The following is a 14,556-nucleotide window of genomic DNA, read 5'->3' as shown; positions in this document are numbered from 1 at the left end:
AGCAGAGGGGGGATAGCAATGGTTTATACTGTGATTGGGTCACTGGTACTAGTGGGGTACCACAGGGGGCAGTATTGGAGGGTCTACTAGTGGGATACCACAGGGGGCAGTATTGGAGGGTCTACTAGTGGGATACCACAGGGGGCAGTATTGGAGCATCTACTAGTGGGCTACCACAGGGGGCCATATTGGTGGGTCTACTAGTGGGCTACCACAGGGGGCCATATTAGGGGGTCTACTAGTGGGGTACTACAGGGGGCCATATTGGAGGGGTTACGTACTGCAGTGTATTATCGCTTTTCACTGAAGGCCATAGCTGCCCCATCAGCCTTCTGTGATTTCATGGTGGAAGGCCATTGATACTGAATTTATGTAGTTTTTTTGCATTGCTTTTTTGTAAAAAAAATCTTTAAAAAAATACCCATTTTTTTTCTACCGCGATCTCCTGATCGCCATCACCTCTTTCTTTTACTGTAGGTGGCGCTGTGTGAGGGCTCATTTTTTGCAGTACGAGCTGTGATGTCTATTGGCACCATGTTCGAGTACATGCGACTACTTCATCAATTTTTATTAATTTTTCGGGGGGCGGCGTGGTGGAGTGGGGGTAGCAGTGGGGAACAGGGGGGAGCTTTCTCTCTCTCCCCCCACTCCCCTCTGCAACCCCCCCCCCCTCTCACCCCCGGCGCCCGCCGAATCTTTTAGTCCGAGTAGTCAGTTACTCGGAAAAAGCGGTGCTTGAGTGCAAAAACGCCCGAAACGAGTACGCTCGCTCATCTCTAATCATGAAGGAGGCGGTCGAGACCTTCGAACGTCGATCAGAAGATTTAAAAGTTGCTGTCAGAACTGACCGTAGCATTTAAAGAGTTAACAGCTGCGATCAGCTGTTGCAGGCGGGTGTCAGCTGTCAAAGATAGCCGGCACCTACCATTTATGGACCGGCACCCAGAAGAGATAACTGTATGCCCTTTCGGGTGAAGGGGTTCAGATTTAATGGGGGGTCCCAGTTGAAGGACCAATTCCAGTTGTATGATTGGATGATAGACGGGTAATGCTGGGGCGGGTCTACAAGAATAGCAGACTAGTTGCCCCGTTCTGTCTGGAGGCGGCCCTGCTGGCGAGTTGGCGTAACTTTTTCTTGCATTGTGAACTGACTCGTCTACAACCATATTGCATTGAACCCTATAATGGTGTCTTCTATCTCACAGGGTCGTCTCTTCTCCTACCCGGATACACACAGACATCGTCTCGGTGCTAATTATTTACACCTACCAGTGAACTGCCCCAGGGGGTCTGCACACGTCAGCAACTATCAGCAGGGTGGTCCTATGTGCATCTTCAGCGCTCCATGTAAGGCTGCAGTGACATAACGGGCGTGCTGTCCTATGGGCATGGATATTATATTTGTTGGGTTGTGTAACGATGGGGGTGCAGATGTAATAGTCGTATTATCACACTTGATACCCATACACTAAACGGACCCTTTATTAAAGCCCCTATTTAGTAGCGCGTTAGACTCCTTTGGCCTTCAGAACCGCAGTGAGTTGTCATGGTGTAGATCCCACTACCGCAATATCGGCCCCTGCGGACAGGAAGCTTCTTGTAGTTGCTGCAGATTAGATGGCGGTGCTGACATGTTCTGACCAGCTGACAGGAAGGGGTCAGCGATTCATGCTGCTTGCGCCAAATTCTGACCTCCCATCAGCACGGGGCAACAGAAATCTGGGTCCATCTGACCAGGAGATGTTTTTTTGCTGCTCAGTGATACAAGTTTTGTGCTCTTTTGCCCTCTAGCGTCTCACCTTTCTGTTCCGCTTAGACACAATGGCGCTGGAACTGGTTGTCTTCTGTTATAACCCATCCGTGCTAAGGAACGGCGAGGTGTGCGTCCGGATACATTACTTGGAGCTCCAGGGTTGTATTCAGCTGCTCCCAACTGTGTTGGTCAGAATGATTCCTGACATCCTCCTCTGACCCCTTTCGATGACAAGTTGTTTCCGTTTCCAGGATCCCCTTTTGCCGTATATGTTTTCATCGATCACACCATTCTCTGTATACTCTCCACACCTTAGATGAGATAACCCCCCCCCCCCCCCAGCTGGCAGTGATATCCCGGCCCCGGCAAGTCTAGCACTGATGACCGGCCTCGTTGGAAGTCGCTCCGATCGCTGGATTCTCCATCTAATGTGGATTCACACTGAAACTGATCCACGGAAAACTTGTCACGTGATTTTATGCTGCGCTCCGGGGTCACGGGGAGAATGTCCATACAGGGGAGCGCCAATTGTGAGTGGGTTGGGGGCTCTAATAAGGGGCCCATTCAGCACATGCCACATAAGACTAGTTATATACATGGTATATGATGCCTTGGGGCGCATGTTTTGCACCAAGTCTTAGAAAACTTTAAGCTAAACTTTGGGAATTCATTGGACAGTTCTCTGAGCTTCTAGTAGACAGCTGTGATATACCTCCTGGCCAGGGTGTGCCCACTGGAGGGTTGTCCAAATAGATAATTTTTTGTATTAAATCACTTTTTATTGGAATTTTTTCACAGGATAATCCTGTATCTCCATATTCATACATTAGTATTTACGAAATCTTGCATTTCCAGTATTTGTGACAAAATAGCAGAGAGAGACAGTTCGGGTCTATGAAGTCTCAGAACATACAGATAATTAAAGGATTTCACACTGGACTATTAGACTTCATTTCACACCAGTCCCATCATGCTGATTGTGGCAACTAACAGAATACATCTCAGCATTCCAAAGAAGAAGAGACAAAATGACAATTCCCTTCTCAGCTCATATAACATTGCGGGCCAGTCTAACTCGCCTGCTCAACTAGCCTCCCAACGCAACTCCACAGTCGGAGAGTGGGGGCCATCAAGCCAGAAGAAAACTGTGATACTGTAGCGTACTCAACTGAGAGGAAAAGAAAAGTGAAAAGAGAGGCTAGTACAAACTAAGTGAAAAAGAAGGAAAATAAAATAAAAAGGGAGGGTGGAATTCAATGAATGGCAGAGCACTGCCTGTGATTGGCTGAGCACTGTGACCAATCACAGGCAGCGCTCAGCTGTCATTCAATGAATGGCTGAGCGCTCAGCCAATCAGACGCAGCCTGCGCCTGCTGAAAATGTTCAGAACAGTGCAGGGAGAACAAGCGGCAGCTAGACGCAGACAGGTAAATAAATAATTTATTTTTTTTATTACACCTAGGGATGATTTTTCAGGGAAGGGCTTATATTTAAAGCCCTTCCCCGAAAATCACTGCAGGGCTTGCCAGCAGCACATTGCATTCAATGGGACAGCGGCATCCACATTAAAATCAATGGGAGAGCTTGCGATCCGGATTAATGGTTTTTCCATTCATTTCAATGGGGTAAATTGATTTGACTTACAAGTGTTTTGGGTTAAGAGCTCCGTCACAGAACGAATTAAACTCTTAACCCAAGGCAACACTGTAATTATATCGGGAGAGAGCTGTATATTTTTCCTAAGTACTGTGCCCATTTTCCTTGCTACCTCTGCCCAGAACATCTTAGGACCGTCCCACCAGGTATGAACCTATCTGCTCTTGGCACCTCCAACATCTGTCCGTCTCCGAGAGTTTGTGTGCAGGTAGCCACTCTGGGCTTTAATACCATCTAGTTAGCCATTTGCAATGGTTCTCCTGCAGACAGACACATGGTGAGATTCCATATGTGGTTTTACACATTGTTCTGATTTCTGCGTCCGTTATTTTTATGCCCGGCTCTTTTTCCCATGGCGAGATGAAAGTTGGTCCGCTTGTAGCACAAGATGTTTTTTGTCAAACGCGAGATAATTATTGATAATGTTTCCCCTTAAAACTATTGACAACTTCTAACTGCAGTACTAAGCCCGACCACATGGTGTGCTGTTAATTATATCCAGAGGCTTGTAGGACAACACTCTGCCTGCCACCTAGTGGTAGAAATGTGTACAACAGTCATTTAGATTTTTTGCTTTTGAATCCATAAATGACTCCATGGTCTCGTTACTTGCAGTATTGTGGTAGGGTTTGTCATACAAGACATCTAGGCAAAGATTTATTTTGTGGCAGTAGCCTTGTATTTAAATAACGCAGACCGAGTGGCATGTTGCCATCTTCCCCCTCACCTAGCCCCCTGTCTGTTGCCCCTGTATAAGTATGGACAGTATGAGCTCTTGTCGGGGCCGTGACGGGTCACACATTAACCTTGTCTTTGCTTTCTTGTCCTCCTTTCTTCCCGTGTTGTATAACAGTCATCAGATTCCTCCTCACAGAAGAGCGCTATTCATGACTGTCACATGCGTTCTTTCTGATGTTGCCGTCATCTGCTCCGCACACATCCGGACGAGCCTTTGGCAGCATCCTGCTCAGTCATACTTTATAACATGTGATTTTTAAAGGGCTGCAAATAAAGCTTAAAGGGGTTGTCCAGCTCTTAAAAAAAATTGATGACCTATCCCATTTAGTTCAATAGTAGCTGTGCCTGCAATACCATGACGAGCCACTGCAAAGTGTATGGAGCTGTCTGCTTCCTGCTCTGTACACCAAAGCAGGAGCCCAGTGAACAGATGAATCCAGGTGATCAGCTGTTGATGACCTAACCTATCCCTTGAGGCACACTGGTCTTAGATAAATGTGCCCATTTTTTCAATTCCTCATCATTTTTAAGATCTCTGCTTTTAGTCAGTGAATGTAAACATTGTTGCTTATACACAAAGTCACTCAAGGCAGCCAATCAGATCACTGCTTTAGTGGGCTGCATTATATGATGTCAGATGATAATGGAGGGGACACTTTAGTCGGCGACGTTCTATACTACTAGGTGTATATGATGTATACCGCCCGCGCCCGTCTAGTCATCTCTGACCTTGAAGTTACAGTTACAATATATTTTTTGAAATCTTCTGTAGGTAACGTCCCGAATTATTACCCGAACAGCTTCACTTCTCCTCGAGACGATCGCAAATGCAATGAGCAAGCATTCCGCACCGCGGGAGACGTTGAGCGCCATGACAGCAGTACTGAGGACAACGTGTCTCAGGTGAGGGGGCAAATATAATGGGGCATAGTAATTAATTCTGCATGCCGACCTCTTCCTCTTTTTTCAAAAGGTGGGTGGGGCTAGGCACAAAAGGGGTGTGGCCCTCCGATTTATTATAATTTATGCCAGAAACTGATGTAAATTAGAGTTTAACAGGGTAATAGAGCCTCCATGCCCGCCTGTATCACATCTTGTATTCAAGCTAGAGGCGGTACAACAGGGTACTAGAGCCTCCATGCCTCCTGTATCACATCTTGTATCCAAGCTAGAGGCGGTACGACAGAGTACTAGAGCCTCTATGCCCACCTGTATCACATCTTGTATCCAAGCTAGAGATGGTACAACAGGGTACTAGAGCCTCCATGCCCGCCTGTATCACATCTTGTATCAAAGCTAGAGGCGGTACATCAGGGTACTAGAGCCTCTATGTCTGCCCGTATCACATCTTGTATCCAAGCTAGAGGCGGTATGACAGGGTACTAGAGCCTCTATGCCAGCCTGTATCACATCTTGTATCCAAGCTAGAGGCGGTACAACAGGGTACTAGAGCCCCCATGTCTGCCCGTATCACATCTTGTATCAAAGCTAGAGGCGGTACAACAGGGTACTAGAGCCTCCACGCCCCCCGTATCACATCTTGTATCCAAGCTAGAGGTGGTACAACAGGGTACTAGAGCCTCCATGCCTGCCCGTATCACATCTTGTATCCAAGCTAGAGGCAGTACAACAGGGTACTAGAGCCTCCATGCCTGCCCGTATCACATCTTGTATCCAAGCTAGAGGCGGTATGACAGGGTACCAGAGCCTCCATGGTCACCTGTATCACATCTTGTATCCAAGCTAGAGGTGGTACAACAGGGTACTAGCGCCTCCATGCCTGCCCGTATCACATTTTGTATCCAGGTTAGAGGCGGTACAACAGGGTACTAGAGCCTCCATGCCTGCCCGTATCACATCTTGTAACCAAGCTAGAGGCTTTGCCTTCTGGAAATCTTTAGATACAAATACATCTAATAGGGGTTCAGGTGAACGTGGCGCCATCATCAGTGATATCATTGGTGTCTGGTTTCAGGTGAGAGTCTTCTACAATGAGACACTAAGTGAAGCCGAACGTCAGCGAGTCTGTGAGAACATCGCCCTCCACCTGAAGGACGCTCAGATCTTCATCCAGAAGAGAGCAGTAAGTGACCGGCACTTGCTATTGAAGCTAACCAGGTTTGAACCTCATGGACTCATGGACAGGAGCATTGTGGGTATGCTCTGTGACCTGTGTACGGGGAGGGAGGAGGTAAGCTGTGACAATCACCTATTGACCTCTATAGAAGAGTGTTATCAATAGTTGATCTGTGGGAGTCTACCGCTCGTGATCCCCGCTGATCAAGTGATTCTCCAATCCACTGTCACTACAGCAGGGCCGGACGTTGTCATTGGTGGGCAGTGCTGGAAATGTAATACATGGCTTCGATTCGAGTGATGCCTTCTTTCATACTTCCAGCTGCTCATAATTTCAGTTGGAGTGAAACCCTCTATTACACTTCTGGCCCCGCTGCACTGACTGAGGGCCAGAGGATCAGCTGATCGGTGGGAATCCCAAGCCGCGACCCCCACCCATCAACTATTGATGTATGCCTATTGCCGGAAATCTCAGACTTAGTAAGATTCCCAGCAATGGGCATGCTACGGGGTATAAACTCTTTGCCCAGGGTGCCGTACTGATATTGGTGCCTACCATGGTTGGACTCTACTCCTGGGAATTTGCATTGGCACTTTGAAATGTCCATTTGATCCCATCCTCATCCATCATCTACAGAGCGATTGGGAAGTGTAGCATTCCACACCTCCTAACTTCTATTTAGTGGCTGTCAATGGCCGGGACATTATTCTATAGACCTATTCCCCTGAGGATGCCACGTCATGGTGAAACATGATGGAAGGAATATTTATATCTACCTTTGTAGCACACCCATGACATATGGTAGGCTAATTTCTGTTGGAGCCCCGGGGGTACACTCCTGACACACAACTCTTGCCTTTCCTTGTCGGCTAATTGCTCCTCTCGATTTGGCCCTAGCAGGAGCCATCACTCTAAGCTTCAGTCCCTGGAGGGGAGATAAGCCCACGGCTCTGTGCAGGCAGAACCAAAACCGAGCTTCAGCCTCCCGCTGAGACGTCCTCCTCCACCGACTACATCTCTGCACACTCCTCTAGCTTTCCATACTCCGCCCCCAACTACTCCCAAGCTCCCACGAGACCACGCACTACACATTAGTTAGGTGAGACAGAGTCCCACAACACAGCTTGTTAGTACTTACACAGAACACAAGTAAACACAAGACAGTTACACAAAACGGCCCTATAGCTACTCTAAAGACACCCGAACTCTGGGCCACTACACATACTCAGCTCGATGATACATAGGCCAAATTACTATGGGGGGGGGGGATAAAGCAAGCTGAATCTAACTAAAATTCCCCCTCCGTAAACATTACTCTTATTTCGCTTAGGGCCGCTATCCAACTTTTGTCGCCTTACAGCCTCGCTCCCTCCACCTCTGCCCGCCCCCTTGACTCGCCTTCATGATCCAACAAAGGGTTGTAAACTATGGCCCCCCTTTTAGCTGATTCGTGAGCCACTAAATATCCTCAACGCCACCCGCACCCTGGATTGCGTTCCCAGAACTTATTCCTTATACCATATAGTGCCCCCTTATGGCTCATCAAACATCTCTTTTCTCGGTTCTTGTTACTCTTTATTTTTTTTTTATTTAATTTTATTAATGTTTTTTTTAAAGGTGAAGAATTTCCAAGCTGTGGACCCCGACTATGGGGCCCGTATCCAAGCACTGCTGGAGAAGCACAACAAGGCTGGTGGAAAGAAGGTAACAGCCTCTAAAACCAATATTCATTCATTCCAGAGCCACCAATGTCATGGAAGACATTATAAAGTGAGGCTATAGGTACACAAGAAAGCGAAATCTGCTCCCGGGTCCTCAAAACGTCAACTGTCAATACAAGAGAGTTCTTTACCAGATAGCATTACATACACATGACACGGACAGCCCATTGATTTCAACGAGGGATGTGCCATGCTTTATTTGCCCTGTGGAGGTGCTGTAGACAAACGGAACACTTGCTGCTGGGTTACCTTACAGACCATTGCAGGACAGCCCGTGATCAACTATTTATCAGGGGACGCTTTTAGCAAAAATGAATTGTACAAAAGTGAAGAACCCCTTAAAAGACCTTAAATGGGTTGTCCAACTGACCCCTGATATAATCTATACATAGTTATTAGAGCGCCCCCTTGTTACAGTCCTGGATACAATAGATGATGGGAGAGATCTCTGTACTGACCCCTGATATATTCTATATAGTTATTAGAGCGCCCCCTTATTACAGTCCTGGGTATAATAGATGATGGGAGAGATCTCTGTATTGACCCCTGATATATTCTATATAGTTATTAGAGCGCCCCCTTGTTACAGTCCTGGGTATAAATAGATGATGGGAGAGATCTCTGTATTGACCCCTGATGTATTTATACATGGTTATTAGGTCGCCTCTCAGCTGACTTTTTTCTAAACTAAATGACCCCAATTTTGACAACCTCTCTGGGTATTGTAGTCCGCCCATTCCACTTATTACTTTAGTTGCTGCCTTTGTGCCCGGTGCGCAAAACTGTCCACAATATTCCATGTGTGGTCTGACCAGTGCCGTCTATGATAGCCCACTAGTAAGAATGACCCCTTCAGTACTTCCCTCTGTGGCACCCCACTAGTAACAGTGACCCAATCATAGTATGCACCATTTATAACCCCCTCTGCTTTCTATCACTGACCAGTTACTCACCCACATTCTTGCCCCAAGTATACCCATTTTATATGCCAACCTTTTATGTGGCGCAGTATCAAACAGTATCCAGATACACAAGATCCAGTGACTCCCCGGTCCGGTCTAGAGCTTACCTCCTCCTAGAAGCTGATCAGGTTGGTGTGACGGCAGCGATCTCTCACAAACCCAGATGATACGGAGTTGTACAGCTCTTATCCTTGAGCTCCTCCAGGATGGCGTCTCTTAGAAACCCTTCAGACAATTTACCCCAATAGACGTCCCATCCCCCCTTTTTCCATTTCTCATGTACAAAAATAAATAAATGAACGGACCTCATCATGTCGCCGCACCTATAGAAGTGCAAACTATTGGTAAGAAAAGCAAAACAAGACACCAGGATTGTGTTTTTCGGTCACCCCACCTAAAAGTGAATAAAAGTGATTAAAAAGTCGTATTTACCCCAAAATGGGATAAATAAAAACTACTAGTTGCCCAACAAAAACTAACCCTCACAGAGCCATAGCGGAGAAAAATAAAAAAAAGGCATGGGTTAGATGCCTGTAAAATAAAGCCATTATGCCATTTTTACTGCAGCATGAAAACCATAAAAAGAAAACCCAGAATTGTTTTTTTTTTCTGTTTCAGTTAAAAAGTTTAGGTTTTCAACAAATTCTACTGTACATTAAATAGAGGTATTAAAAACACAACCTCCTACAGCTGTAGGACAGGAAAAAAATCATTAGGGGGCCTGAAAATTGGAGAAAAAAGGAAAAATTGGAGAAATTTCTGGTCTTTAAAAAATTAAAAGGGACTATTCCAGGCAGCGCCGGCTGTCAGTGCCGGGATACATCGGGGTTGGAGTAGAAGCCGGTGCTCCGATCCCCGTGTAGTGGTTGGCACTCTTAGCTGCTTGCGCAACGCTCATTGATTTCAGCGAGACCCCAGCCTGCAGTTACAAGCTCCGGCCACTACACTGAGATCGGAGCAACGGCTTCCACTCCAATCCCAATGTATCCCAGCGCTGACAGCCAGCGCTGCTGAAAAACCCGTTAGTGACCATAAAATATAAGTTGTGCCTGCACTAAACTGTGTTTATCCCTTCTCTAGGAGCCGCTGCACAGCTACACTCCATGCTTGCACTAAAAGGAGGAGCGGGACCATGAAGTTGACAAAAGTATCCAGACCCGGAAAATGTAAACAGGTTGTCTGAGTTAGGGCTCATGCCCACGGCCGTATGCGTAAACCGTCGCAGGTCTCCCGCAGTGGTTTACACATTACAGCCTATACAGCAGAGACGGCGTACGGGCAGAGTATGGCACTGCGCATGCCCGCGAATCACACATCACGGACATGCGCAGTGTGCGTCCGTACACATTGTATTGCGTATCATACGGAGCCCATAGAAAGACTGCATATGCTACGCAGAGAAATACCGCGTGCTGCGAGTTGTTTCTCTTGTGTATTGATACACCGGTGTGCATGAAACAATGGAAGCCCATTGACTTTCATCGCCTCCATTCACCGCGGATCATACACGGTGAAAACACGGTCGTGGACATGAGCCCTACAGATAACCCCCTGTCTCAGGGTCCCCCATGGCTTAAAATACAAAAGTCACCAGTTACTCACCGCTCCCCTGTTCGTGCGCCCCTGACAACCCCTTCAATCCTTGCAATACCAAAGGAAACATTTCATACTACTCAACCAAAGATGACCTCACCAGCTACCGTAGAGCCGCCGTCCGCCGCGGCCTCACACCGTTCTACCGGATGTAGATGGAAGAATAGTTTTTATATTTTTAATATGATGGAACATTTTCTAAGCTTTTTTTTAATATGCTTAATGTAGAAATGTATTTTGTCTTTTGTGTACCCCCCAGTATTGCCTGTAACTTTAAAGGGGTTGTCCAAGTATGAACTACTGATGGCCTATCCTTAGGATACTCATCAATAGAAGATCAGTGGGTGTCCGTCACCAATCATCTGTCCTCTGGGCCGCTACAGTCGAGCACGGAGCTGATTTTGGCAGGAAGCAGACAGCGCCATTCACACTGCAGTGGCCAGGCTTGGTATTACAGGCTAGTTTCCAACAGAACTATATGGCAACTTGACCTGTTCCCAAGTCAGGCCACTACAGTTGGAGCACTGCTGTCTATTCCTGACTGTGGTGGCTTGGTGAACAGCTGATCAACCCCTTTACATTCTTCAGTTGTTCCCATAAACACCTATCTGTATACCCTATTAGGGCATACAGATCTAGTAGAGGGGTACCATTTCAAGACCCCCCTTTATAAGCCAGGGTGGAGAGCCAGTTAGTGTCAACACCTCCCACACTGGCAGAACTGGCCCATTCATGTATTATATGGTTTGCCATTAATTTCAATGGCCAGCATGTAATACCACATTTCACCTGTTGGGGCTGCTGATCATAAGGTCTTCCAGGACCAAATTCATGTTGCCTGCATAAACAACCCCTTTAAATTGCTAAAGATTCTATGAAACTCTTCATTGTCATTATATGCGATGTCTGTTATATATACAGTATATGAAGTATACATTTCAGTAGCCGGTATGTTTTATTAGAATTGGAATAAATTGTTCATCTAAGGGTTCTTTCTGTGCACCTTAACTCACTCCACTCCACTACCAAAAGTATTTGGACCCCTGAGCAAGAATCCTAAGTAGTATTTATTTCCACATGTTAATACTTAGTGGGGCTCCTTTGGCCCTAATGACATCGGACACTCTCCATGGTATACTAACATCTGATACACTTTAGCTGGTATTTCCCTCCATTCATCCTGCAAATGTCTGATGAATTCTCTCTCTCTCTCTCGAAGATGCATCTGCCCATCTTCAGTGGTGGAAGGAGCATCGTCATTGGACAGTTGAACAATAGCAGAACATTCTATGGAGTGATGAGTGTCCTATGAGGAACAGTTAAAACATCTGGGACTCTTAGGTTACAAGGGTGGGGGGGGGGGGGGTGCACCGAGTATTAACAGATGGAAATACACAATCCTACCCAAAGTAACTAAGTATGTATCCTGCAATACGGACCACGTCTATCATTGTCTCTGGGCTATTAGTGCACGGATATGTTGGTTTGTATACAATATCCACCACTGTCCTATATAATATTGTAAGGCCGTTTGCCCTGAGGCTGTATGGTGTTCCTGTACTATGGAGGCGCTGTATATACTCTATGCCCCGCTGTAGGCGCATGGAGAGCTACAACTATTACAGTACTGAACCCAAATCTCCTGTGCATTGATTACCCCCTAGTGGTAGCTGGGGCAAATACAGGAAGCCGTGGAAGCTGTTCCACACCGGGCCCCCTCCAAGCATGGGCCCCTTATCCAACTCCTTTTAAAGTACTTCAAGCTCCTTCTAGCCTGCCTTGTTTAGATCTGACAGTCGCTGTTAGGCTACCTGCACACGAGCACAAAGCTCACGCCGATATGAGCCCCATGCTCCAGTGAGCGATGCGGCAAGGTAAAAAAAATGACTTCATTTGCTAATTTTTTCGCGTTCCTCGGAATGCATCGCCCGTTGTTTTCGACTGGACAGTCAAACACATTGCATGCCGTCCGATGGGCACGCGAAGTGCCAAGTGATGTTTGCCATTGAAAACAATGGTAGACACTTTCCGATCCGCCGTTGCAGGTGAAACAAACGCCGGAGGAGCGGAATCTGACAGAAGTCATGGGAGGCGATTTTTGAGCAAAACCGCCATGCATCCGCGGGTAAAACACTCTGTGACAAGTGCGATATTGGGCTTGGTTTCTTAGCCCGCTATCACGCTTACCCATGTCAATGTATCTCTTAGATACAAGATGTGATACGGGAGTGGGGGGGGGGGGGGGGGGGGAGGACATGGAGGCAAAGAGTTTCTGTTTAGTATCCTGCGGCATATCACTGCACATTTGCTTGAAAATGCCTCTTGGAAGCCGCCATGAGAGGAACACAAGTGGCTGCAGGATGTCCTGAACATATCGCTGAGCCGTCATTGTCCCTTGTACCACCACTAGGGGTGATGAGCGATTGTTGTATGCGATGACCCCCAGACCACCACACCAGCAGGGGGCAGTGTGCCTCTCCACAGCAAAGGCAGGATTAAGACACTCACCCCGAAGGTCTCCAGACACGAACACGGCCGTCATCAGCGCCCAAACTAAACCTGGCTTCATCACTGAAGACAACCCGGTTCACTCCGTAGTGTCGTTTAGTTGTTCATGACATCACGGCAAATGGAGGCGAAGGTGGGTGGCAAAAACAAAACACGTCATGGCTGCCATAAAACCAAATGTCCTTCAGTCAAGCGCCTAGAAATGGTTCCGACAGAGACGGGTGTAACAATGGCGCCCCCCCCCGTCTCTGGATGACGGACAATGAAACAGTTGGAGCTGTTGGTGCTGGTGGATGATCAGACGCTCCCTTCTACTGGTGGTCTGTAGGGGGTCCTGAGCCCGGTCACCTTATGTGCCCCCATATACTGGTCCCAACACCTCCTAACAGTCTGGTCAGATGCTCCTCCCTACTGGTGGTCTGTAGGGGGCGTCCTGAGCCCGGTCACCTTGTGTGCCCTCACACATCCACTGGTCCCAACACCTCCTAACAGTCTGGTCAGATGCTCCTCTCTACTGGTGGTCTGTAGGGGGCGTCTGAGCCCGGTCACCTTGTGTGCCCTCACACATCCACTGGTCCCAACACCACCTAACAGTCTGGTCAGATGCTCCTCTCTACTGGTGGTCTGTAGGGGGTCCTGAGCCCGGTCACCTTGTGTGCCCCTATCCACTGGTCCCAACACCACCTAACAGTCTGGTTAGACGCTCCTCTCTACTGGTGGTCTGTAGGGGGCGTCCTGAGCCCGGTCACCTTGTGTGTCCTCACACATCCACTGGTCCCAACACCTCCTAACAGTCTAGTCAGATGCTCCTCTCTACTGGTGGTCTGTAGGGGGCGTCCTGAGCCCGGTCACCTTGTGTGCCCTGACACATCCACTGGTCCCAACACCTCCTAACAGTCTGGTCAGACGTTCCTCTCTACTGGTGGTCTGTAGGGGGCGTCCTGAGCTCGGTCACCTTGTGTGCCCCCATCCACTGGTCCCAACACCTCCTAACAGTCTGGTCAGATGCTCCTCTCTACTGGTGGTCTGTAGGGAGCGTCCTGAGCCTGGTCACCTTATGTGCCCTGACACATCCACTGGTCCCAACACCTCCTAACAGTCTGGTCAGACGCTCCTCTCTACTGGTGGTCTGTAGGGGGCGTCCTGAGCCCGGTCACCCTGTGTGCCCTCACACATCCACTGGTCCCAACACCTCCCTAACAGTCTGGTCAGACACTCCTCCCTACTGGTGGTCTTTAGGGGGCGTCCTGAGCCCGGTCACCTTATGTGCCCTCATACATGCACTGGTCCCAACACCTCCTAACAGTCTGGTCAGACGGTCCTCTCTACTGGTGATCTGTTTGGGGCGTCCTGAGCCCGGTCACCTTGTGTGCCCCCATCCACTGGTCCTAACATCTCCTAACAGTCTGGTCATACACTCCTCTCTACTGGTGGTCTGTAGGGGGCGTCCTGAGCCCGGTCACCTTGTGTGCCCTCATCCACTGGTCCCAACACCTCCTAACAGTCAGGGCGTCCTAAACATACTGCCGTCCAGGTGTAATGGCAGTA

The 14,556-nt window shown here is 48.0% G+C and overlaps 1 protein-coding gene across 1 annotated transcript in view; it reads left to right on the top strand.

Moving 5' to 3' along the window:
• The window catches only part of LOC136582454 (catalase-like), a 29,145-nt gene extending 17,659 nt beyond the window's left edge, over positions 1 to 11,486 (top strand). The window contains exons 9-13 of the mRNA XM_066583506.1: positions 1,206 to 1,347; positions 4,920 to 5,050; positions 6,123 to 6,230; positions 7,842 to 7,928; positions 9,988 to 11,486. Coding sequence (XP_066439603.1) covers positions 1,206 to 1,347; positions 4,920 to 5,050; positions 6,123 to 6,230; positions 7,842 to 7,928; positions 9,988 to 10,023 — 504 coding nt within the window. The 3' untranslated portion in view covers positions 10,024 to 11,486. The remainder of the gene's footprint in view (positions 1 to 1,205; positions 1,348 to 4,919; positions 5,051 to 6,122; positions 6,231 to 7,841; positions 7,929 to 9,987) is intronic.
• The last annotated feature ends 3,070 nt before the right edge of the window (positions 11,487 to 14,556 follow it).

The sequence above is a fragment of the Eleutherodactylus coqui genome, chromosome 11 (genome assembly GCF_035609145.1).
Source record: "Eleutherodactylus coqui strain aEleCoq1 chromosome 11, aEleCoq1.hap1, whole genome shotgun sequence".
In the NCBI taxonomy this organism is placed as follows: Eukaryota; Metazoa; Chordata; class Amphibia; order Anura; family Eleutherodactylidae; genus Eleutherodactylus; species Eleutherodactylus coqui.
This window is presented reverse-complemented; position numbering and strand designations above follow the sequence as displayed.